Raw genomic sequence first — 26,899 nt, 5'->3', positions numbered from 1 at the left:
TGGGCATGGCAGGACGAATGAGCAGGAAGCTCCACCCTTGAGCAAGCAGGTTCAAGCAGGTGGGGGAAGGGAGACCACACAAAACAAAACAAATACACAAATATTCCCTGATGAATCCCACTATCTGAGAGATGAAATGTTTATTAAAGTCTCAATTATTTTTCTTACTTTAAACACTGTTATTTCCTCTTGTATCATAACAAAATTAGTGGCATGACAGGGGAAATACCATAGCTGCTGTAATTACCTCTTCTTAGTAAAGAATGAAATTCTTAAACAAATGGATGGAATTAGAAAATGTCGTCGTGAGTGAGGTAACCCAGTCACAAAAGAGCACACATGGTATGTACTCACTGATAAGTGGATATTAGCCAAAAAGAAGCTCAGAATACACAGAAAACAAGTCACAGAACATATGAAAGTCAAGAAGAAAGATCACACCAAAGTGTAGATGCTATACTACTACTCAGTAGGAGGAAGAGAATAATCTCTAGTACATAGAGGGAGAGAGGGATCTAGGAGGGAGAGGGGACATGGAGGGAAAAAAACGGGGCCAGTTCAGATATGGGAGTAGATGGGGGAGAAGTACAGAGGGTCAACTGGGAGTAGCCACTGGAAAGTTCCACATGCCAAGGAACCAAGACTTTCACAGTACCCAACATGGAGGACTTTAACCAAAATGTCCAACAAAGGAGAAATAGAACCTGAAGAGACCATATCCAGTGGATAGGCATGGCCATCAATTGAGGGATAGGATCTCCCACTTGTCTCCAAATATTTAACTGAAACTTCCTCCTGTCTAAAAGGAATGCAGGGACAATATTAATAAAATAGACTTTCAACCAAAAGTTATCAAACGTGATGAAGGACACTTCATATTCATCAAGGGGATAATCCACCAAGAGAAACTCTCAATTCTGAACATCTATGCCCCAAATGCAAGAGCACCTACATTCATAAAAGAAACTTTACTAAAACTCAACCACACAATAATAGTGGGGGTTTGTGGGAACTCAAAAGGGGGCCCTGGGGAAGAGGGGGAAGGGAAAGACCCATGCACCACAAGAGTTTTACCTGGTCTGTCAGGTGTGGGAGGACTGCTAACTACCTTCCACTCATCCCTGGGTAGGCATTTCTCTATCCCACTCTTCAAAGGGTGGCCAGGGTCAGCCCTACCTGGGGACCCCAGAGCTACCTTGCTAAAGTCCCGAGGTTATAGGAGAGAGGGAAGACAGAAGAGGTTCCCATCACCTGCGAGAGTGTGCAGCCTTGATGAGCAGAAATGCTCTATGGTTTAAGAGCTTTATTATAGAAAGGCTGGGGGAAAGAGAGAAGGTAGAAAAGAGAGAGGGAGAGAGAGAGATCGAGAGAGAGAGCTAGAGAGAAAATGAGTAAGAGGGAGAGAGCAGAGGAGAGGACAAAGAGAAATGAGAGAAGAGAGAATACAAAGAGAGGAGACAAAGAGAGAGGAGAGAGGGGGTGAGAGTGAGGGGTGAGAAGCAAGCAAGACAAGAAAGAGGTAAGAAAACAAAGGAGTGAGAGGTGGGGCTGAACATCCCTTTTATGGTCTTTACTGTTGCTAGGTAACTGGGGAGGAGTTTAGCCTGAAGGTCAGAAGCTTGGGCCATTGCCTATGTGACTTCTAGCCATGCTTCTCTTGTGGGAGCTGTAGGGGGCAGTAACTTAGGCAGGAGCCAGAGTTCCAGGAGCATAAGGGAACACCTACCATGTCATAAAGGTGAATTATGACCATTCCCAGGGTTCAGACCTCAGCTTGACTGGAGACCAGCCTGCAATAACCCACAGGAGATTTCAACACAATATGCTCACCAATGAACAGGTCATTGAAACAGAAACTAAACAGAGGCAGAGTGAAACTAAGAGAGGTTATGAACCAAATGGATTTAACAGAAATCTACAGAACATTTCACCCTAAAACAAAAAATACACCTTCTTCTCAGCACCTCATGGAATCTTCTCCAAAACTGACCATATAATTGGTCACTAAACAACCCTCAACCAACACAAGAAGATTGAAATAATACCATGCATCCTATCAGACAACCATAACCTAAGGTTAGTCTTTAATAACAGAAAAAAGACTACAGAAAGCCCACATACTCATGGAAACTGAGCAATTCTCTACTCAGTGACAATATGGTCAGGGAAGAAATAAAGAAGTTAAAGCCTTCCTTAAATTTAATGAAAATGTTGACACATCATACCCAAACTTATGGGACACAATGAAAGCAGTGCTAAGAGGAAAGTTCATAGCATTAAATGTGCTGGTAAAGAAACTGGAGAGATCTTACACCAAGAAATTAACAACACACCTGAGAGCTCTAGAACAAAAAGAAGCAAACTCACACAAGAGGAGTAGAAGGCAGGTTATAGTCAAACTCAGGGCTGATATCAACCAAATAGAATCAAAGAAAACAATACAATGAATCAGCAAAACCATAAACAGGTTATTTGAGAGAACCAGCAAGATAGATAAACCCCTAGCCAAACTAACTAAAGGACCAAGAGGCAGTATGCAAATTAGTAAGATCAGAAATCAGAAGGGACACATAACAGAAATGGAGGAAGTTCAAAAAAATCATCAGAAACAACTATAAAAGCCTATATTCAACAAAACTGTAAAATCTAGATAAAATGGATGGTTTTCTAGACAGATGCCACATACCAAAGTTAAATCAAGAGCAGGAAAACTATCTAAACAGGTTCAAATCTCAGAAGGAAATAGAAGAATTCATTAAGAACCTCCCAACCCAAAAATGCCCAGGACCAGATGGATTTAGTGCAGAATTCTACCTGTACTGGCTAGTTTTGTGTCAACTTGACACAGGCAGGAGTTATCACAGAGAAATGAGCTTCAGTTGGGGAAATGCCTCCACAAGATCCAGCTGTAAGACATTTTCTGAATTAGTGATCAAGGGGGGAAGTCCCCTTGTGGGTAGTGCCATCTCTGGGCTGGTAGTCTTGGTTCTATAAGAGAGCAGGCTGAGCAAGCCAGGGGAAGCAAACCAGTAAAGAACACCCCTCCATGGCCTCTGCATCAGCTCCTGCTTCCTGACCTGCTTGAGTTCCAGTCCTGACTTTCTTTGATGATAACAGCAATGTGGAAATGTAAGCTGAATAAACCCTTTCCTCCCCAACTTGCTTCTTGGTCATGATGCTTGTGTAGGAATAGAAACCCTGACTAAGACAAATAGCAAAGTCTAAACTGGATTGTTAAATGTAAGAAAAAAACACAGTATTATACTAAGGTTTGGGAGGCATATTGTCTAGGTCATTGATGATAATTTTGGGGGCTTTGTTTTCCAAAGGAACTATATCATTCTGAATGTATATATCAAGTTGGTGCTATGTTCAAATGTACGTGAGGCTCAATCAAGTGTTCTTGTGTTGAAGAAAAGGAATTTCTTCCAATTTCAGACAAAATATAGTCTGTAAAAGAAGCTGTTTATCTTAACTTTAATAGATTGTGGCAGTTTTAGACCTAGGTTGAATGTTCAATAGAGTAATAAACACCTTCCAAGACCTGGCTTTGAGCTGAGAGCTTCATGGTTTTGTTTCTGTAGAGATGAATTCCAGCCGTTGTTACTCAGACTCACTTGGTAAATTGGAATTGGTATCAAAACCAATAAAATAAATTTGACATTTTTCTCTTTTAGGAACTAAACAAAGGCTTTCAAGGTGTTAGTGTGTTTAATTTTATTAAAGGAAATTAAATGGAGATCGAAACAGCAGTGGTGAAGTCTTTCTAGGTACAAAGGCTATCCCACTGTTAAAGGGGATCTGTTGCCCCCTTAAGGAACTCAGGTTTTATGAATGGAAGTCTCTCATGGGTGGCACATACTGAAGCTTTCTCCATCAATCAATAGGATGTATCAGGGCACGTAAGATGAGATGACATGACCTCTATCTATGTCTTATTCTTTTTTTCTTGGTTTCAGCTTGTGAACAGTGGTCCATAGGGGTGTGCCTTTAATACCCAAGAATCAATTTGTCAATAAAAATAAAGGAGAGAAATTCTCTTCTTCTATGAAATGCACTTCCTCCAAAAATGAGGGAAATAAATGAGGACTGTATATGTTGCATAGTTTTATTCCTGTGGTACTTCACAAGTCGTTTGTTTTTCTTCACCTGTAATTTACTTTGACATCTGTGGAAGACTATTTGAAGCATGACTAGTTGCAATTTTCTAGCACTCAATAGTGATATAATTAGGGGTTTTGCAGGCATTGTAGACTTAATTGACATGTAAACAATATGCTTATGGATGATAAGTACAGGATAATTTACATATCAAAAATCAAACATAAATAAGAAGCTTTTTGCTTTTTAAGTCTTCTGACAGATCTTTTTGATGGCTTTTTTTTCTTATAATTATATTATCAGTGTAGGCTTGGCTCAGAATATGAATATTTATTTTGTCCTTGGTAAACACTCAAGTGATATGTTGAAAACTAAATAAAAAGCCAATTTATACAATTTAGAAGTAAAATCAAGCAAATGAGAAAGAGTTGAATATTTTCACGAATAGAAAAGTTATTTGCAAAATAAATACTTATTCTTGAGGGGAATGTGGATTTTCCAGTGTCTCTTCCTCACAGTGTAGTGCAATTCCATGTCAGAAGCCAGACTGGAGTTGAAATATCCTACGTTTTTAGAAGATGCAGATCCTTAGGAATGCCTGGACACATTTTGACCCTGTTTTTGTCTTTTTATTCTTTTTTAAATAAGCCAATGAAAATAAGAATACTTACGTTATTTTTTTCTTCTTAGCTTCTCTTAATGGCTAATTTTCTAGGTAATCCTTGTCAGGAAATCCTATTAACAAAGCATTCAGAACACTTAGTGTTTACTTTTAAGAATTGTCTTGATTTGGCTACATATTGCTTAGATATATCAATATTTCTCAAGGAGGAGGGCATTTTGTGGTCACAGTGATGATTGTGTGCTTTTTTCTGGAAGATGTATTCAATACACAAAAGGTTAAAATAGTTACTTTTCTTATGATATGATAAAATACTATGACCAAGACACCTTATTAAAGAAGGCATGTGATTTAGCTTGTGGAATCAGATGGTTAAATCCATGATGGAGGAACAAAGGAACAGATTAGAGCTCACATTTTAGCCTACAATCAAAGGTGCATACTGAGAATGGGATGAACCTTTTGAAATCCCAAAGTCTGCACTGATAACATACCTCCTCTAAAAAGGTCACACTTTCCAATTTTTCCCAAGCAGTTTCCCCAACTGGTGAACAAATCTTCAAATATGTGAGCCTATAGGCACTAATCTGGTTCAAACCAACACACAGAGCATACTGAGAGGAAACCAAAGAAATGATTTCTCTAATAACTATCTTCATGAACCAACAATTTTATTATGGATGCTTACAGTACCAGTGGCTGAAAAACAACCTCATTACTGAAAAACTGATCCTATTGTGGGTGATTCTGGTAAAAGCCTTATCTCAGCCACTCTATCACTAAACTGCTGGGCTCCAAGACTGAATGTTCCCTTCGCAGCAATGATTTCATGCATTTATAACCTTAACAAGAGAACACGTGAATCTTGGAAATCTCATGATCTTTCTGATCCCAGCACATTACAAGTCTTTAGTTACTAACCATCAGCTCCCCTTGGTCTTCAGTATGATGCTGATTGCAGATCTTGGACTACTCAGCATCCATGATCATACACAAATGCCAAATTCTAAAGTAAATTGATCTCTATTTCTCTCTTTTGCTCTATTTCTCTGAATCAGCCTGATGAATATAAACTCTGTTCACATTTGTTCAAGGTTTCATTATGCCTCTTTTGAATACTACAATGTGTCTGTCTAAATTCCAATCTTGTTTCTTGTTGTCTTTATTCTTAATGTAATACACAGTGAGCCCTCTGACATTAAAGTCAGACTGTGTATCTCCTTCACTCTAAATTCTTTGCTGACTCTTTCTCTCAAGAGTCAAGATAGCTGGGCAGTGGTGGTGCACGCCTTTAATCCCAGCACTTGGGAGTCAGAGGCAGGCAGATTTCTGAATTCAAGGCCAGCCTGGTCTACAGATCAAGTTCAAGAACAGCTAGGGCTATACAGAGAAACCCTGTCTCAAACAAAACAAAACAAAACAACAACAAAAACAAAAAGAGTCAAGCACAACAAAGGCTTGAAAGACGACTTGACCCAGTCCCTAGTGACCACTGTCATACTAGGTAGTCTCTTGTTGCTATGGTCCAAATTGACCTGTACTTGTTCCTTGAGGGAGATAGACAAGCTCCTGCCTTAGGAATGCTCTTCCATGGATAGCTGTAGATTTTACTGTATATTAACTCTTCCATGAGGTGTGTCTTAGTCAGGTTTTCTATTTCTGCACAAAACATCATGACCAAGAAACAAGTTGAGGAGGAAAGGGATCATTCAGCTTCTTGCACATGCCCGACTGGCCAGGAAGAACGACGCTGCAACAGGATCCTTCAGCACAAGTTTATTGGGAGAGCTTGATTGCAGAGGCAAAGTGACCCCAAGCCCAGAACTGGTGCTGCTTATATAGGCCTAGGAAAGACGTTCTCTCTCATCTGATTTGTTAACTTGTCTCTCATCTGATTGGTTAACTTGTCTCTCATCTGATTGGTTAACTTTTGTTAATTCTCAAAACCTCATCTTGGCAAAAGAACCTTTACTGCCTATGTATGTGTGTTGGCCAGCAGTAGCCAACTGCCACTCTGCAACTGCCACTCTGTAACTGCCACTCTGCGACGGCTTCCCACATCAGCTTACATGTTCCACATTGCTATTCATCACCAAAGGAAGTCAGGAGGGGGACTCAAGCAGATCAGAAAGCAGGAGCTGATGCAGAGGCAATAGAGGGATGTTACTCTCTGGCTTTCTTCCCCTGGCTTCAGCTTGCTTTCATATAGAACCCTGGAATGGCACCATCCACAATGGGCCATTCCACCCTTGATCACTAATTGAGAAAATGCCTTACAGCTGGATCTCATGGAGGCATTTCCTCAAGGGAGGCACCTTTCTCTGTGATAACTCCCGCTTGTGTCAAGTTGACACACAAAATCAGACAGTACAAGGTCTGTATTAACTGTTCAATATAAATTGCAGTCTAGTGCTTCATTACTTGACCATTATCATTTCCCAGCAAATTCTCCCATATAGCATGCTGATGCTGTTATTGTTTTACAATATACAATTGATTTTGTTGTAATTATCCATCCTTCAGAAATCTTAGGATTTTAACTCAACAAAGTGATCTTCATCTGTTGAATGTTGATGCTTGCCAATATTCCCAAAATTTTTAAAAAATATTTTTGCAAAAGGTCAGAAATGTCTGTACTCCCCATTGTTAGAAGTCATTCCAAAAGCCCAAGCTAAACAACCACAAAATAAATACAGAGGGTCTATAGCACAGACCCAAGGAACCTCCATGATTGCTGCTTTTTTCTGTGAGATCCTCTGAACCCTACTTAGATTCTATAATTCTGTGAGTATGTTCTCCTGGTATCTTCAGCTCCTCTGGCTCCTGCTCTTGGTACACTTTCCTCCTACTGGGCAGAGGAGTCACACCTACATTAAACATTCTACAAAACTGATTAACTGAGTCCCTTGCTTCCTCCAACAGCAGGCCAAGAATATCATCAAGCAGTCTTGAGGACAGACTCCCACTATGTAATTACCCAATTATCTAATGTTACCTATGCATTAGACTCATAAATAAGTGTCCTTATTTATGACTTTCTTTGTGTTTTTACAATAAAAAAAACTTTATAAATTTGTTGTCATTGGAGCATGGTGTTTAGGTGCTCTGTTTCTAGATTATGGTTATTACAAGTATTTGGTAACAGAAAAAAAATATTATGTTTGAATTGAAAATTGTGATTTTGTATCACTATTACCAAATAGAAATGATAAAAGAGTTTTAACCTGTAGTTTTTTTTTTATTTTTAATATTTTTATTACATATTTTCCTCAATTACATTTCCAATGCTATCCCAAAAGTTCCCCATAGCGCCCCCCACTTCCCTACCCACCCATTCCCATTCTTTTGGCCCTGGCATTCCCCTATATTGGGGCATATAAAGTTTGCAAGTCCAATGGGCCTCTCTTTCCAGTGATGGCCGACTAGGCCATCTTTCCATACATATGCAGCTAGAGACAAGAGCTCCGGGGTACTGGTTAGTACATCATGTTGTTCCAACAATAGGGTTGCAGATCCCTTTAGCTCCTTGGGTACTTTCTCTAGCTTCTCCATTGGGAGCCCTGTGATACATCCAATAGCTGACTGTGAGCATCCACTCCTGTGTTTGCTAGGCCCCGGCATAGTCTCACAAGAGACAGCTATATTTGTTTGGGTCCTTTCAGCAAAATCTTGCTAGTGTATGCAATGGTGTCAGCGTTTAGAAGCTGATTATGGGATGGATCCCTGGATACGGCAGTCTCTAAATGGTCCATCCTTTCATCGCAGCTACGAACTTTGTCTCTGTAACTCCTTCCATGGGTGTTTTGTTCCCAATTCTAAGAAGGGGCACAGTGTCCACACTTTGGTCTTCATTCTTCTTGAGTTTCATGCGTTTAGCAAATTGTATCTTATATCTTGGGTATCCTAAGTTTTGGGCTAATATCCACTTATCAGTGAATACATATTGTGTGAGTTCTTTTGTGATTGTGTTACCTCACTCAAGATGATGCCCTCCAGGTCCATCCATTTGGCTAGGAATTTAACCTGTAGTTTTCTATCATTTCTTATTCTAAGATCTGATCTTGTTGCAACTGGTCCTTAGGAAACACTACCTGAAATGGTCCACTGGCCTGCTTCTATGACATCTTAAGTAACTAACAATCATCATAGATTCAGAACATGGTCTCCTTTCTCTAGGAGAATCTCAGTCCCAAATCCATTGAGTTTCTTACTCATTCACTTGATTATGATAAGGTTGGTGAGGCAGTGCATGCATAGCCATAATTACAGCAATTAGCAGGCAGACAAGGGAAAATTGTAAATTTGAGGTCTGTACTACATAGCAAGACTGAGATTCTACTTCGAAAAATAAAAAGAAATAATTGTGCTATACCTGTGTTCATGAATATATGTGAATATATACATGAAAATACACAAAAATATATGCTTTGCTCTCTTAAAAGGCATCCATTGAAATGCATATGCATAGGATGAAATTTTAAAAAGAACCGGCATGTTCCCGTGCTTGTGCAAACCATTTTCTGCCCCGGCGGCCTGGCCAGCCATGTACTGGCAAGCAATGGCCGCCCAGTTTTGATCTCATTGGAACTCTGAATCAGAACTCCACCATCTCTCCACCCAGCTCACTAGGTTCCCACTGGCAGGTCATTACCATGCTTCAAAGCCCCCATGGCCTTTTGTGGTGCACATCAGGCAAACCCACGCTTTGCTGCCATACCTTTTTCTCTGGAACTCAGTCAAATCATCGCAAGAAGAAAAACACCACACAAACTTAGCTCAGAAACAATGGTAACTCAACCTCTGGGTGCAACAACTAAAACGCAATCTTGTAAATCATTCAATCTGATTCCTCTGGTTGCAAATACTGATGATACTGGGAAACTTTAGCAGCTATATCTTGCTTTTATGCTATCCCCATTCCAAAAGCCTCTCATTCTCTCCTCCTCCTTCTTTTCCTCCATCCAACCCAGACATACCACCTACTTGCCCAGTGATTGGCTCCTTTACTCATTAGGGGACTGGTTCACAAGAACTCACCTGGGATTGTCTGCAACCTCTGTAATTGTCCAGAAAGCAGAATTAGCATCAAAATACAAAGAGCACCAGGCCCACCCACAACAGGATACTACCCAAATAATTGAGTCAGAGACTTGTAGATTTATTCAACAAGCTTTAAGCAAAATAACTAAGCAGATATTCCTAACCTTCCATGTGATCTAGCTATTTCCCAGCCATATGCCCTGAGTTACTTATTCTCTCATTGGCTTGTTGGCTGGCTCTGCTGTTACTGTCTGTCTTCAGGGAAAACTGTCTTAGCGACTCCTCCTCATGCCTGACACCATGGCTGCCCTCCTCCTCCCCCTCCTCCTCTTCCTTTTTCCTCTTCTTCCTCCTCCTCCTTCTTCTTCCAACTTATGCCCTCCCCCTTTTTTTGCACCCTCATCTGCCTCATGGAAGTAAACTCCTTCTCCTTGGTTCTTCTTCCTGGGACCTCTCGTTGTTCAGCCTTTTATTAATCAATCTGAGATAATTGGGAAGTATTCTTTACACTACTTTGATACTGGAGACTCTTCAATATTCATGACAACTAGATCTCAGGGCACAGAAATCAGCATCTGAATACAAAATGAACAAGACTTGCCTCCAACACATATATCAATAATCATATTTTTAGTTCTGTGAGCAAATTGTTTGTCATAAATGTAGATAAAATAATTTCTTAATCATCCAATCTTGCCTCTATTCTTTTCTAATAATCTTTTTCTCATAGGTTAGATTTGATCAGATTCTTTAGCTTACTGTTTGGGATGTTTTTCACATTTTCAAATAGACTCAAGGGCACTGAGGTACAAAGTTTTATCATAATCAATAGTTCTAATAATTAGATTTATTGGGCTATCATTACTTTAAAACTGGATGAAATAAGTTGTTATCATAACAACTGGAACTTAAAAGTTTAATGCTGCAAATTTAATTTATACCCCTAGATGATCATCTTTCTCCACATTGCTTTAAACTAACTAGAATACAAATAAAATGTTTAACTTAAGTATTAGTGAAACAAATTAAGTAAAGTTCATTTAAATACAACTGTGTAATTGATATATCTATACCCCTAGATATATTTAGGATGTCAATATATTTAAGATAATGTAAATATATGTTCTATACCGCCTTTCTCAGGTATCTAGAAGCTTAAAATCTACAATCCCAAACATTGTCTGAGACATATCATTTCAATCATGTTTTCCTTATGCTTCCTGAGCCTTTTCCCCAGCATGTACAGTACTTTAATTTGTATTCATTTGGTATGTGGGAGCATCTGTGTTTACCTGAGGTTTGTGCTCTCCTGAGAGATAGGAAGTACCATCCTGCTTCCTTTACTGCTTTTTCCCAGAGACGGCTACAGAACTGTAAACATGAAAGTTGAATAGATATTGAAAGGAATGGATCTGTCTTTTGTCAGTTCCTTGATTTAGCAGGGCATGTCACATTTTGACTGATAGTTAACTGCTTTGATGGAGTACTGGCATCCTATGTACATATGCAAATGGGACTGCCTTCAACTTTGGAGTTCAGTATTCATCGTATTAAATATCAAAATGAGCTCTCTGTAGAGTATGCCTCTTACTGTCACTTGATTAACTGCCCTATAAAGTTATTTTATAATGCCAGAGAAAGTGCTAAGTATTCAAGACATCAAAAGACTATTCCATGAACTTTATTGCGTAGCGGCACTTTGATTTTAAAGGTAGAATGAAATTAACTATTGAGACAGGAAGCCAGAATACTTTTCCACACACTAGTCTCTGAGTTTTCTACTCTATTTAATTTATCTGTATTACAATATAAAGATCCAGTTTTTTTTAAATTTTAATTTCTCACATATACCTCAATGCAAGAGAATTGATAAAGTGATAATACATGACAGAGATCCAATAAGTTCATTGCTTTAATAGGTCAGTTGGAGCAACAGAAGCATGGCTTTCCTATTACTTGTTTACAAATAACTTTTATATTGGATATTAAACCTTTTATTCTTCAATGTGTTATCCCTATTAAACCCTCATGTGATAGTTGTATGTTAACTTGACACAAGCTAAAGTCATCTAGGAGATGGGAATTCAATTACAAAAAAGCCCCCATGAGATTGGCTTGTAAGGTAGGCCTGTAAGGAATTTACTTAATTAATGATTCTTGGTGGAAAGCCAATCCCATTGTGGATGGTGCCATCTCTGGGCTGCTGAGTCCTAGATTCTATACCTCCAGATTCCTATCCCCATTGAGTTTCTGTCCTCACTTCCTTCGATTATGAGCATCAATACCGACCTGTAAGGCAAATAATCTCCCTGCAAAGTAGATTTTTGGTGGTGAGTTTTCATCATAGCACCAGAAACCCAAAGTAAGAGACCTCGTATCCTAATTCTAAGGTAAAATTTTCCTGGATATTGTTTCTCATATGTTTACTACCTATGAGAAATAGACCTTAAATTGTCACATCGATGATTTGCTCCCCATATTGTCACAAACATATTTATTAGTCTCAGAGTACTCAGTTAAGCCAACAGCTTCTTCAGGCTGTCTGAAATTCTATTTGAATATCTTCAGTATTCATCCTCTATTCTTGGAGTATTCTTTTCAATTTATTTTGAAAACATTTATTAAGCTTTTGCTATTTGTGGAAAAATATTACAAGCCTGATGTATTTGCTTTAATGATACATTCTTTTTCAATATCTTTGCATTTTTTTCTATATGCAAACCAAAATATTTTTTAGCTTTTGTTATCTATCTAAAGCTGTTCATTCCTTTGCCCCACACTCCATAGACTTTGATTTGTCCATCAGTTATAGACTCTGCTATAAGATTATCTCTGTGAAATGCTTTGATAATGTTAGGTGTGATACATATGTTCAAATTTTCTGAAGTGATGTTATTTAATATGTAAAAGAAAACATTTGTGCTGAGACATTTTGCATGTTTATAGTGCAATGTATACATGTTTGTGAGTGCACATGTATACATGTTTGTTTGTGTGTATTCAGGTGGATGTGTAAGCCCAGAACTAAAGTAGGGTTACTTCCTCAATTTCTTTGCACTTTATTGAGGCAGAATCTCCCACTGAACCTAGTGGTCTCTGGCTCTAGTTAATCTCATTATCCAGATTGCCCTTGGGGATACTAAGTCTCTGCCTCCTGAGTTTTAGTGTTACAGGCAGCCTCCAGGTCTTCCTGGTTTTGCATGTATTTTAAGGATATTGACTTCTCTCCTTAAACTTACATGGCAAGTAATTTTCCTACCAGGCCATTTCTTCAGCCCTTGTTCTATGAAAAGTCTCTCTATAAAAATTATATACCAACCAATTTCTGGAATAGATTAAGTCAATCCAGGCTGAAATAAGAATACTATTATTGCCGGGCGTGGTGGCGCATGCCTTTAATCCCAGCACTCGGGAGGCAGAGGCAGGCGGATTTCTGAGTTCGAGGCCAGCCTGGTCTACAGAGTGAGTTCCAGGACAGCCAGGGCTACACAGAGAAACCCTGTCTCGAAAAACCAAAAAAAAAAGAATACTATTACTGTGAGGAGGAGGAAAAAAAAAAAAAGACTTCTCTGAGAAGACACATGAGGAACTTTCTGGACTGAAGCAATTTCTGCATCAGACTTTCTACTATACCAGTCTGTGCTTATGTTTAAAGTCACTGTCTATACATGTTTACCTTTTTTTTTTTTTCATTGTTCTATTCCCTCACTTCTTTTAGCATCAGGAAAACCTACCATTATCCAACTTGTAATTGCAAAGATTATTTCATTTCTTTTTTCTGTTTGGAAAAAAAAAACATCTCTTCCCTACTCATGCTTTTAGTTGTTGAATTTCAAGGAATGTTTTCTTCTGCTATATTTACAAACGTTTCATTTAATTTCAGATTCTTGGCCACATTTGCAGTGTTAGGTGGAGATTCCATTTAAAGGAATTAGTCTTAAATACAATTCTAAAAAGTGGCTCGTGACTGCAGTAACATTCACACCTTCATTGCACCAGCATGTCTTGCAGGCATGTTTCTGTTGCAGGTTCCAGGGTTCAAAGGTGTGTAAGACTGCTGCTGCTTCTTCTTTGGTAGCACACAAAATACTTTCCAGCACCATGAAATTTTGTCATTAGGCGTGCGTGAAGCTTCTAGTAGGACACCCTTTCAACTACTCCTTGTTTTATAAAGAAGTTAAGTTTTGTCCTCAGCAATAGGGCCTTACCATCATGTTGTGAAAGTTAACCAATAGTATTGGCAATAGTCTGTGTTGTTTCGGGGAGGACATTCTACAGGACTCCTTTGTTCAACAACTCAACAAAATATAACCCATTCCTTACACTATGATATATAGTTGGGGTATTATCTATTATATGAACTTCACCTAAATCCTTTCATACATGTGAAGAGTCTACAATACTGGGTTTACATGTGGATTTTCAAAAGGGCTTTAGTGTTAGTTGTCCCTCCCATCTCCCTCTTAATCTGTCCCTTTCACCCCCCCCCCATTTAATCCTATTCCAGTTTCCTCTTTATCTCTTTATAATTATATTCTATGTCCCCTTCCTTGGAAGTTACCCTTTTTCCTTCTGGTCCCTGTCATTATTGGAATTGAAACACACATATCTAAAAGCATAAAAGCTAACATTCACATTATTAAAGAAAACATGCAATATGTGTCTTTTTTTTTACTATAATTGTTTGTCATTCTATCCATTTACCTGCAAATAGTATAATTTTATTTTCCCCAATACCGAAAGACTATTCTGTTGTATAAATGTTTCAGATTTTCATTATTTACTCATATATTGATGAACATCTAGTCTATTGCCTAATTCTGGCTATTATGAACACAGCAGCTATGGACATGAGTGGGATACTGTAAGTGAAACAAGTTAGGGTTGAGATATGAAGCCAATAAAGTTATCAGTATGTGGCTTTTTCTTGGAAATCAAGGAATGCGTCTAAGACCATCTAGGGTGGTTTATACCTACTTAGAAGTTTTACTGAACTCAGTATTTTTTCTTAACACCATTTATCTAAATGTATTTGTTGAAAACCCAGTATTTACTATGGTAGTACATTTTAAGTCCAGCAAAGAAGGCACACAAAGCTTATACAAAGGTATACAGAATTCTGTTAACACCTTGAATAACTTTCATCCTTCGCTGGAGCAGAGAAAATTGGGAATGGACATGAATTTCTGAAGGAATAACAGAAAAATTCAGTTAAAGTAACTAGTGAGTAAAGCAAAATAGATAAGTATTTTTGCTAATATACCAAAGTCACAGGATTAGAAAGACAGGGTACTACGGTATGATGCTGTCACAAGGTAAAGGGAACTTACATTTCTAACTTTTACAAAGGGGTCCAATAACTGAATATGGTCTATCAAAATGAAAGAGTAGCAAATCCTAAAAGCTGCATTGTAAACAGAACCCACTTTGAAAGCCCAAGGCTATTTGCCCGCCCTTGTTCAGAATCCTATTTACACAGAGAATGTTTAAGAGGTTTTTCTTATCTCTGATTTAGTCTGTTCTGCTTCCTTAGATGTAATAAGAGGTACATTTACTTTAAGTTGAAAATGGCCTTGGGGATCTATTTACCACATTCTGTGTTGCAGAAATAGAGATGTAGAGAAGCTTATCTTTTACAATGTGATTTTTTGCTCCCTCCATATATTTAATAAAGAGCTCTACTCACTACTGTCTCTCAGGGACCTAGGCTGGTGGGGACCTAATTCCTGAATCAGGAAGTTGAATCATGCTTTGCCTTTCAACAGCCTGTGTTTAAATACCAGTTTTGTTCTTATTTTTCCTTTGTCAAAGCAAAGGTAGAATTTGCTTCTCCCATATTTATACAAAGTCCTATGGACCTGTAAGTCAGGGAACGATCAAGCTGCTTGTACTCATATTTAAATATGAACTCAAGTCTATCCCAAATCAGCTTTGTCTTATTCTAAAAATCCTTCACTTTATTAACATAGATTGCAGGTTTTTCTTCCTTTTTGTATATAAATTATGAGAACAAATGATCATTTGCTAATATACCAAAATTTTAAGATTTTGATGTGGTGACAGCTAACATCTTAAGAATTTCAGTTATGAGAATACCTAAGGCACTCATTTTAATTTAAAAATTTCGTATACATGTGTATACAGTGTGGATACATATAAAGGTCACGGGACATTTGGTGTCTTCTATTTTTTTTTTAATTTTTAATATTTTTTTATTACGTATTTTCCTCAATTACATTTCCAATGCTATCCCAAAAGTCCCCCATACCACCCCCCCCCCCCCCCCCCCGGCTTCCCTACCCACCCATTCCCATTCTTTTGGCCCTGGCATTCCCCTGTATTGGGGCATATAAAGTTTGCAAGTCCAATGGGCCTCTCTTTCCAGTGATGGCCGACTAGGCCATCTTTCGATACATATGCAGCTAGAGACAAGAGCTCCGGGGTACTGGTTAGTTCATCATGTTGTTCCCCCTATAGGGTTGCATATCCCTTTAACTCCTTGGGTACTTTCTCTAGCTTCTCCATTGGGAGCCCTGTGATCTGGTGTCTTCTATTACACTCTTGGCTCTTTCCTTTGAGAGTACTTTGTTTTTTGGTTGGCCTGGTTAATCAGAGCCTCAGTGATGCCCTGGTCTCTTAAGCTCTAAGTTTCTTTTCTTAGAATAATATAAATCTGTCTTTAGTCTGCCAAAAGATAAGTCAGTATTTTCCCATCATCAGTGAAGTTTGGGCAAAGAAATTGAATAAACCATGCACTCCTGAGTTACATTTTGGTACAAATCCCACCTTTGTGTTCCCACACTTGAATTATTTCAATATATTCATATTTGGGAGACCCTAGTTCAGTTTGGGGGGACATTTTTACTTATGGTACACTGAAACATAAAAGCTGTGAATTTGACTTTTACGGGAATATCACCTTTGGTTCTGAATCTCTTAAGATGTTCATTCACTACTCACTAGATTACAGATGAAATACATGAACAAGCCTCTTCAATCTTAAAAGATGACAAATTTGTATGGAAAACCTGCATATTGAAATGAATGTCAATGCATGGTTAATTATAAAACTATCAATAGAGTTGGAGACAATGTCTAGTGTTTTGGATTATGAAAGGCCTCAATAGAGACAATCTAAAGATGATATCTGAAGGAAGACATGACAAGGTATGAGTGTGAGGCTGAAATTACTTGGATGTGACTATATACCACTGTTCATACTGGAGTTTTACTGGAGGATAGAGCATATGAAAGTGCACTATATCCGGATAAGACATGGTAAGGCTTAAATATGAACTATAGCTCAGACAGGCAGGTGTTTGTTGTAAATACCTCTTGAACAGTTCTAGGACCACCTTCATCAATATTCATTTAGTTGTCTATCCCGTCAGTTTCCTATACTCAAATCCTAGAAATGTTTTCATTTTTGCATATGGATGAATGCAGGTGTCAAGACCTTGAGATGTCTTTAACAGAACTTGAGATTAAAAGATAAAATGTAAGCTGGCTTCCCCATGTGCTTAAGAGATCTATTCTTTGGCCAGTATTCTTCCCTCCATGGCTTTGAATGGATTTTGGGAATCTCTTGATTGCGTGCCAGCCCACACATTTTATCATTATCACAAGCAAGTAGTCTTGATACTCATAAATTAAAAAAAAAAAAAAAAATGAAGAGGCCTTTGCTAATACTGAGTTTGGTCTGTATATTTTAGCCATACATGCTTTTATGTCAAACCCACATTCCTTCTATTCTTCCAGACTACCTGCCCAGTTTAACTCCTGTGTTGTGGAGTCTTGAGAACTGCAAAAGGTCTATTTATTTGTTTCTAAGGAAATGCATTTTTTTTTCTGAAGTCAACTTAATTATTAAAACCATTTTTAGTGGCAATTATACTAACAAGAAGCCTATGTGAACTTAATAATGGTAAGTTACTGACTATACCGTATGATCCCTCTTGGTAAGTTTTTTTTTTTTCAAATATTACTGTAAATGCTATATACACTTTGGAGGCTAGACAGTGATTGCACTATGCATTAAGCTGTATCACATCAGCTAAAGTCTTTAACTGTTCAAGCCATGAATCCTTTCAGTTATGTATGAATTCTTCCCAGCAATTGTCCTGTAGGCATACTAAGTGTTCACAATCATTTTAAGAATGCAGCAATCTATTTTCACATACTGTTTTTATTTTAAATACTATTATGGTTCAAAAACAGTGATAACATCCTTTCATCAAAACCTGTTTTGTTTTTTTTTTTTTCTATTTTTCCACCATTGGTGGTATTCCAAGAGTGACACTAGGGTCTAGAATATTCAGTTGCTACCTTTCCCTGCCAACAAGTAATCCTTAGAAAGTCCACTATGGCATTTCAAGTGCTAAGCAGGGTTTCCTTGCTAACAAATACTCAATAATGACATAATTGCTAGTGGTAACTTTCTCTTACCTTCCACATAGGATACCCCTGAAAAATTATTTGTCCTATATGCTGTTATATTCCCTTGGAATTATTTTAATACTGTTCTAAGCATGACTTATTGGTTAGCAGTACTATCAAATACAAAACCTTCAATTTTAGGTTATAAATCTAGAAAGAAAATAGTCAAAGTACCCAATTCACTAGAACTTATTGATTCGTCAAATGATTAATCACTGAGAAACCTATCTCTAAAGGCTTTTAAATTTAAGTTAGGATGAGTATGTATATTCAAATTGTTACTACATGTTCCTGATTTAAGAAACAAGTTAATGAAATCCAGTAATTTAAGATTATAATAAAGTCTAAATCATATGCAACTGTTTTTATGCATATGCATTCTCATTTGAGACATGTGTGAGCTTGCAAATAGAAATCCAACGTTACCTCAGGTATCTTCCTCTACTGCCTTCTAAAGCAAAGTCTTTTGTTGAACCCAGAGTTCAGTGTTAATCCTAGTTAGCTTAGCAAACCAGCTCGACCAGAGATTTTATGCCTCTTGGGTGTTGGGATCAAAAGCAGGCTATTATGCTTGCCAGCTCTTGATCAGGGTACTCAAGGATATCAAAGCAGGCCTTATAAGCAGGTCCTGAAAGCATGTCATGCACTGACCCATCACCCCAACTCTCATATATAGTTCTTATCAAACAAAAGGAATAACTATCACATTCCTTATTGCAGAGAAGAGGCATTAAATCTTTAAGTCATTAGTTTATTTACAATTTTTTTCTAGTATAAGAGTTCAAGAGTTTAATATAATTTTCAGATCATCTCTTAAACTTTCTTCATTCTGCAAAATAAAAACAAAATGGTATTAGAAGCCTGACTTTACAAGTTACAGCAATTTCATATCATCTATCAATTTGATACATCAGAAAGCGTTTACAGTATCATTTTATTCATACTGATTTGCTTCATCACATGTACCAAAATTTTCATGAATTATGCTAAATAAACCCTTATGTATATGAAGGGATCTAGGCTACCACTATGCAACATGTCTACGGAGAAACTTATCGAGTTTTTCAACCTCAGCAAACTAACTTACTAATACCATAAAATAGATAACTAGGAGTGGTAGAAATGAAAAGAACACTGGAACATTTCAGGGTTTCTTTCCCATCAACTTTGTAGATGTCAATACCATTTGGTAATGTCAAAGGTTGGCTATCCCTAGTGCACTTTTACCGCTGAAGATTCAATTATTTCTGTAGAAGACACAACACTGATTTATGAAGTTTGATACATAGAACAAGATTATCCTATGTAGGAACCCTACACTAGTGCTATTAGCTATTGAAACTCAATCAACTTATCTCTGTGTCTTCAATGGGGTTTTAATACTACTTATTTTACAGGTGTGTTGCATAATATATATTCAGATTATTGGGGTCAAGGAGTACTTGTAAAATACTGACCTTTACTGATCAAAACTTATTTTTTTTATAGGTTTTCCAAATTGCCTCTACCAATATGACATTTACACTTAATCTTAAGGAATCTGGAGACAACTATCTACTTGTATGTTGTAGAAGAGTGTACAGGGTATAGAACAGAAATTACTGTTTTAGGAAAATTAGAAACTTACTAATTACCTGTTAAAGGGATGAATTAAATATCCTTATTTTTTAAGTAGCTGGTGCCTTACTATAAAGAAAGGTGCGGCAAATCCAGATCCAAAGTACACGGTCATCATAGCCAGCAACCGCCACTTGTTTTCCACTGAAAATGGCAAATTCTGTTGAGAAATAAAGAACACGGCAAAAAACATTCGTTCAAAGCATCTGAACTTGCTCTAATAAAAGGGTCGGGAGCAAACACATATTTTATAATCAGCTGCATTCGACAGAACATTTTAAGTTAACACCCAGGTTTCCTGAATACCAGTTGGTAAGCCCAATTAAGTGTAAGGGTCTTTTTGTTTTTAATATTTGAAAAAAAAAAATCACTCTCCGAAGTAGTAACTTTTAGAAACAAACGCATCATTCTAGTTCGTTGTTATTCGTAATTCAGTATCAATCACAGTACAATTTTCTCTTTTTCCTATTCCACATCCTCTCTCTTCCCTTTACCAGCCTTCACCTAACAATCTCGGGGCAGTCACCACTAAGTACTCGGTTTGCTTACACTGGGGGCTAAACCGGGCCTAACCGAGGATCGCCGCTTCAAACATGGCTTGCTGGTTTAAAGCGCTAATAACCAGCCACAGGCCCTCTCCTTTTGTTTCCAATGACCTTCAATCTCCGACGCCGCCCAGCTCCAACCGAACCTTCCAGGCCTCGCTCTGGGGCTGACAGGCGGCGTGGAGGCAGCTGCTAGGCGCCGTGCTTCCCAGTTCTCACCGGGAGGTGGACTGAGGGGCCTGCGTGTCTCCCCGAGCTCCTGGACAGTCACTTCCCTCCCCACACGCTCTAGGCCGGCCGCCGAGCGTCACCTTGCCCCTAAGCAGCCGAGCCTCACTCACCTTCCCCGGACCCTCCTCGTAGTGGCTGCGACGGACCACGGAGGTGGTGAACCTCCGGATACTCTGGCCCAACATGTCGCTGCTGGAAGTTCTGCGAGGGCCGCAGACACGGAAGGCGGAAGGAATGGCAGTACCACCTAACTCTCCTTTCTTCACGACCTTGCTCTGCTGAGCGCGAAGACCGAAAGGGAAGATGGGAATTACAGCAGGAACTTCCTGAAACGTACTCAACCGGCGGGCTCTGAGGTTTGTGGGCTTTGTAGTTTAGATCATACCGGGCGCCATATTGGCTCCGATGGATTGTGGGAAATGTAGTCTGACTCTATCATGAGCCCGCACCAGCACCAAGTGATAGCTTACCTTTAGTGATTCAATAGGACCTGAGCTGTCTTATGAGTTCAGATCTAGGATTCTTGGGATTTGTTTCCAGAAACAACTTATTGAGGAAACTAAAGCTGCTTTAACATGTGTGTTCAAGTTAATGGAACAAGATATAAAATTATTTTCTTGTGAGTATATCACTCATTTTGATTATGGTTCTTTGCCAAGGTTGAAAGATGTGCATTAATAGTCCTGTCTGAGAGAACAGAAGCAACTGATAAAACAGTATGTAGCACAAAGGATGCCGCGGTGAAAACTGGACTGAAGTGCTAAGACCTGGTTTTTTTTGAAGGTATAGAAATTGGATATAAAATGACATACAGATAAAAACTCCTATGTGCAGCATGATTAGGTTGGAGAAGACATAAGAACCTTCTGACTTCTGGAGATACCCTGGATTAGGAATTGGTTTATTTCTGCTGAACATAACAGTTTCATGGAGCATCAACATTAGCCAAGGCTACTAGACACTCGTAGATTATTGTTTTTTTTTTAAATTGGATAATTTCTTTATTTGCATTTCACATGTTATTCCCTTTACCAACCCACCCCCACCCCCCCGCGCCGCAAACTCCCTATCCCATCCCACCTCGCCTGCTTCTGTGAGGATATTGTTTGAAAAAGGGGTCACTGTATGTATCTCTAAATATATAAATATAACCTTTTCAGTCTGTATAATATTACTTATGTATGTAACAATACCGGATGAAATGAAGAAACCATGAATTTGAAAGAGAACAAGGCAGGGTACATGAAAGGGATTGGAGGGAGAAAAAAGAAATGGAGAAATGGTGTAATTATATTATAATTAAAAATTATAATTTTTAGGACACCACATAGACTTGTTAAATTAAGATTAGTCTAAATATGGTCCATATTTGATGATAAAATTTGGCTGAAACTATATCCTAAGAGATGTGTAAAAATATTTCATTCAAGCTACTAAGGCTCAGAAAGTAACAGGAGTTAAGCAAATCACAGGACTACATTCTGTCATCTAGCTCTCAGTCTGTCAGTCTGTTGGTCTATCTATCTATCTATCTATCTATCTATCTATCTATCGTCTATCTGTCATCTACACATCTATGAATTTGCCTGTTAAACATAGTTGCAAAGTCTATCAAAAGTGTAGGCCATCCTTGCCTAATCTAGATGATTCTCTTGGACTATTGGAGTATTGTCATTAAAAGAGTAAGGCAGAAGTATCAGTGTGCCATTGTCTTGCCCATATATAACAGAAAGAGAGATGAAGGGAGGTGGAGAGGGAGATTAGTTCCTCTCCTAACTTTTGGAGTGTGTGTGGAGGGGGGGGGGTATGGAGAGGGAGAGAGAGAGAGAGAGAGAGAATTTCATTTTAAAAATATTTTTATTAGATATTTTCTTCATCCTTTGGCAAGAGCAGCAAGCACTCTTAAACTTTCTCTTCAGTCCCCTCTTAAATTTTTAGAAGAGTTTTGTTCTGTCCTTTTTCATATTAAAAGATTTGTAACAATACTTATGTTTATTCTATGGAAATTCTATACATGTATACAATTTATTTTGATGTCTATGTCCTCCCTCCAACTCTCCTTGTACATCCTACAATGTGTGCCCCTCCCAACTTTATGCCTTCTTTGTTTAAGATATCTCACTGAGTACATTTAGTATTGCTAACATGGAAATGTAAATGGGTTTTTAGCCATCTACTTGGCAAAGAAACCCACCAGTTGTGACATGTTCTAGGGAAAATTGGCCCTTCTTCCGCCAGTAGCCATCAACTGTTAATTGCTCTTCAGTTAGAGGTAGGTTTTGTGACTGGACCGCCACCCCTATGCTAGATTTTGACTAGTTTAATCTTTTCTCAGGTATGTGCAAATAACCTTATCTACTGTGAATATGCAAGTGCAATGGTAATGCTATGCCCAGAAGAAAACATTTCAAAGTACTCCTCCCCATCCTCCTGTTCTTATATTTTTTCCACCCTGTCTTTCTTGATGTTCCCTGAGGCTTGGAGGAGAAGGTCGTGTAAAGGTTCCGTTTAGACCTGAACATTCATGCTTGTTCTCTGTGTTTTGAGTTGTTATAAATCTGTACTGACTAGTGCCCACTGCAGAAAGACTTATTTCACCAAGGCTGACAGCAGCACATATCTATTTGTATAAATATTCAGCAGAGAGTTCAACAACATTGCTATTTAGTAAAAGTAACAACAGCAGTCCCCCGTCATCCATCTCTAGGGCCTATAATCTCCAGACTGTAAATAGGGAGTACTTTCTTATTCTTAATTCTACCTTTTAGTCTACTATAAATAATGTTACCTGTAGACTGATCTATCATTGATTCTAATTTACATCAGTGAATCTTCTCTGTGATTCACACAGGCCAATGGCTAGAATTAACTTAGAACTGAAGCAGATCAAGCATAGTTACACAATTATTTTCATAAGAATTGTGGAGTATGCTTCTTGGGACCTCTGTCCCTGGGAGAGGATAGCAGAAATTGGAATGTGCCAGTGTCCTTTCCAGATGTGACAATATTGAGAGCTGTCTTTCTTACCACTTAAAACCCTAAGTTCTAAAGGTAAGAAGCTTCCTCTACTTAAAAGCCTCCTGGGAAGTTCCTTAGAGTCCACAAAAGGGGAGGACATTCATGGAATATGCAAATAATTGTAACCATCTTGTCCCCAGAGCCCAGTCCCACTACCAGCTTGACCAGCACTACCTGGCACAGAAATGCCTCTTCCAAAATTTTTAGGCACAAATATGTGGTCTATACTAATATGGTTATGCTTGCAAACAATTAACAGTTATGGGGGATATTTAGAGTTAATAAATTGTTACCTAGTTCTAACAATTACTTGAGACTTCATCAAGCAATTGATGGGAACAGATGGAGAGTACCAAAAGCAAACACTAGGTTGAACTTCAGAGACATGTGAAGGAAAGGAATGAAGGATAGGTGGAGCCACAGGGGTCAGGGACATACAAAGAGAACATGGTCCTCAGAATCAAGTAACAGGGACTTATAGGAACTCAAAGAGATCAGGGAACCAGTAGAGATCTAACCTAGGTCCTCTTCATATATTTTATGTCTGAGTAGTTTGGTGTGGTGGTTTGAATACACATGGCCCAAGGAGTGACACTATTAAGAAGTGTCATTTTGTTGGAATAGGTAGCCTTGTTGGAGGAAGTGTGTTCTGTGGTAGTGGACTTTTGAGACCTTTGTGGAAGTCAGTATTCTCATAACTGCCTAAATAACAAGAGGTAGGTCTCTCAGCTCCTCCAGCACTGCCTTCCTAGATGTTGCCATGCTTTCTGACATAATGATAATAGACTGAAACTCTGAATCTGGAAGCAAGCTCCAATTAAATGTCCTTTATAAGAGCGGCTGTGGTCATGGTGACTCTGTCCTTTATAAGAGTTGCTGTGGCCGTGGTGTCTCTTTACAGCAATGAAAACCCTAAGTAAGACATTTTGTATTCTTGGGTAAATCCTAACAATTGGAGCTAGAGCTGTCCCTGACTCTTTGATCTACTTGTGGGATTCCTGTCCTCCTACTGGGGTGACGACTAATTTTGAAGTGATGGTATATGCCAGGTCTCATTGTAGCTTGTTATACTATATTTAGCTGATGTCTTTGGAAAGCCTGCTCTTTTTGAGGGGAGGCAAGAGTGGTGGTGAGGTGTGAGTGTTGGAGGAGGTTCTGGGAGGATAGGAGGGACAGGGAAGGGAAACTGTAGTCAGGATGAAATATATGAGAGAAAAATAAATAAAGTAAAATAGAAATTAACCCTTTTCCAATATTCCACTAAACATTTCACATCATAGATCTGAATGGCAGCTTTGTTTTGTCATTTAATATGTTTATCCTAAATAAATGCCAGTATCTTTCCATTTACTGGGATGATTTTTCAGCTTTGATAAAAATTGAACATAAAGCAGCGCCATGAACACGGAGATCAGAATGTTGGAATGTGCATTTTTTTAGTATGTCTAATATTTTCCAGAAACACACCACCCTCAAAAAAGAAACAAACAACTAATCATAAGTCATGTTTTATACTTAAACACACAGTGTTACACACACACACCACCCAACAAAAAATAATCATAAGTGATGTTTTACACTAATTATATATTGTTCTCTTTATTACCCTTTAAAATTATCAACTAGTTAAGAACCTAATAGCATATTTTGAGAATAGATTTTGTCCTTATCTTGGTCTCTTTTAAATTCACTATAATGGAAAGGGGGAAAGCTCAAACGAATCTGGTGGTATTCTATTGTTTGAGTAACAAGTTAATAAAATAAGGATGACTGACCACAGATTCCTCCTAACTTTTCACTGAGCAGTGAGAAGCATAGTGGGCCTTTTCTTGTATTTTGTTATGAGCTTGACCAGAGGAATCCAATAGACTCATACTCCAATATATCTGAGGCTTGCAGCTTCCATTAAGGAATGTTTTCTTAGAAGTCCATCACCTTATTAGAAACTAATCCTCAGTCTTTGAGATCTGAGAGAAAATCCAGGCTATTGATATGGAGAAAACACAGCAGGTTCAAGAAGTGGTCATGGGAAGAGAAAGAAGATAAGTCTGGAAGGAGAAATGGAGAGTGCAAGGAGGCAGATGAGAAAAATAAGTGATAAAGATAGGTCTTTCTGCCAATCCACAGATGTTCTCCTTCCCACCCACACTGCAGACACATGAATAAGGGGCCCTAGGTGACTCTCCCCACCATTTTACTCACTGACACATTTATAAGCCATGTCAAAGAAACATTTTCCATATAAACCTGTCATCCCCAGAACCATAAGGAGTCTTGCACATTGCTGACATAGCCTCTAAGCTGTGGAGTAATTTGGGACAAATGTAGAGACCTGCAGCAAGGACAATGCTACACTTCTTCTAGAGGACACTTAGCAATCTGTATTCCTATTGTAGGAGCTAGCCAGACAAATGCCAATTACCTTGGAAAAACTTTGGGAAAATGTGATATATTTTTACTATGAAGTTCATTGGAGGAGAAATGAAACATTCCATGAATTGGTTAACATAAAACAAAAATTATCCTTAGGGACAAAAAAAAAACCACTCAAAAGCCATATTTAAAAAATAAAATCCATTTACTTTAAGTAGTAAGAAAGTTGTATATCACAAAGTAAGGTACTCTTCAGACACACAGGAGTATTTGGAGACTGAAATATATTATGTAGAACAGTGAAACTAAAATTAAAATACAATATTTGTTATGCAAATTCAACTTTACTTAAAATGAATTGTGTAATGAAGAACTTTACAACATAAACTGAAAAATCCAAATTAACACACATCTTTTGGTCTTGAATTTATATACCTTCCAGACATTGTGACATCTGTTTGTAATTTCAGATCTATAAGAGAAAAACCTGACATTAGAAAAAGGAGAAAACATGACAGGACTGAGTTAATTAATATTTGCACGTATGCTGCCGAGTTTCTGTATGGTTGAGTGATGCCACTGGGAGACAAGGGTATGAGAAGAAAGAAAAATCATTTTCTGATGAGTGAACTCGACTACACTGTATTTCTTTTGTTTAAAATTTCCTCCTTTCCTTTACTTATCCCCTAGTGTCCTCTTCAAAACTCTTACCTAATACAAATTTCCTACAGAAAAAAAATTAACACCTTCAAAATCACCAACTTCAAACTCTGTTCACTTCACTTAGAAAAAAAAATGTATAATATTCCATGGAATTAATGTCATGTATTATAATGTTATGTCTTATCTCATTACTATTCCATGGGAATATTTAGAATAAAAGCTAGTTTTTAAATTATCATTGTATTCATCCACA

At 38.1% G+C, this 26,899-nt stretch overlaps 1 protein-coding gene, 1 non-coding gene and 1 pseudogene across 2 annotated transcripts; 1 reads left to right on the top strand and 2 right to left on the bottom strand.

The window, feature by feature from the left end:
- Positions 1-18,934: 18,934 nt before the first annotated feature.
- On the bottom strand, positions 18,935-20,911 carry Cox7c (cytochrome c oxidase subunit 7C). The gene is made up of 3 exons (XM_021180556.3): positions 20,703-20,911; positions 19,834-19,976; positions 18,935-19,028 (listed from the first exon to the last, which is right to left on the bottom strand). Exons 1-2 carry the CDS (start codon positions 20,775-20,777, stop codon positions 19,860-19,862), a joined length of 192 nt encoding a protein of 63 aa, XP_021036215.1. The 5' UTR covers positions 20,778-20,911; the 3' UTR covers positions 18,935-19,028; positions 19,834-19,859.
- LOC115029114 (small nucleolar RNA Z39) lies at positions 19,106-19,165 on the bottom strand. Its single transcript, XR_003834688.1, has one exon. It is a non-coding gene; the product is annotated as a small nucleolar RNA Z39 (small nucleolar RNA).
- Positions 20,776-26,899, top strand: part of LOC110307720 (G2/mitotic-specific cyclin-B1 pseudogene) — a 40,094-nt pseudogene continuing 33,970 nt past the window's right edge.

The sequence above is a fragment of the Mus caroli genome, unplaced genomic scaffold (genome assembly GCF_978045245.1).
Source record: "Mus caroli unplaced genomic scaffold, Mus_caroli_1 scaffold_15, whole genome shotgun sequence".
NCBI classification, from domain to species: Eukaryota; Metazoa; Chordata; class Mammalia; order Rodentia; family Muridae; genus Mus; species Mus caroli.
This window is presented reverse-complemented; position numbering and strand designations above follow the sequence as displayed.

Bases quoted from the DNA above. Each gene is read 5' to 3' on its own strand.
- Cox7c (XM_021180556.3), bottom strand. From the start codon at position 20,777: ATGTTGGGCCAGAGTATCCGGAGGTTCACCACCTCCGTGGTCCGTCGC. The intron at 19,977-20,702 runs GTGAGTGAGGCT...ATTTCTCAACAG, and splicing joins ACGAGGAGGGTCCGGGGAAG to AATTTGCCATTTTCAGTGGA.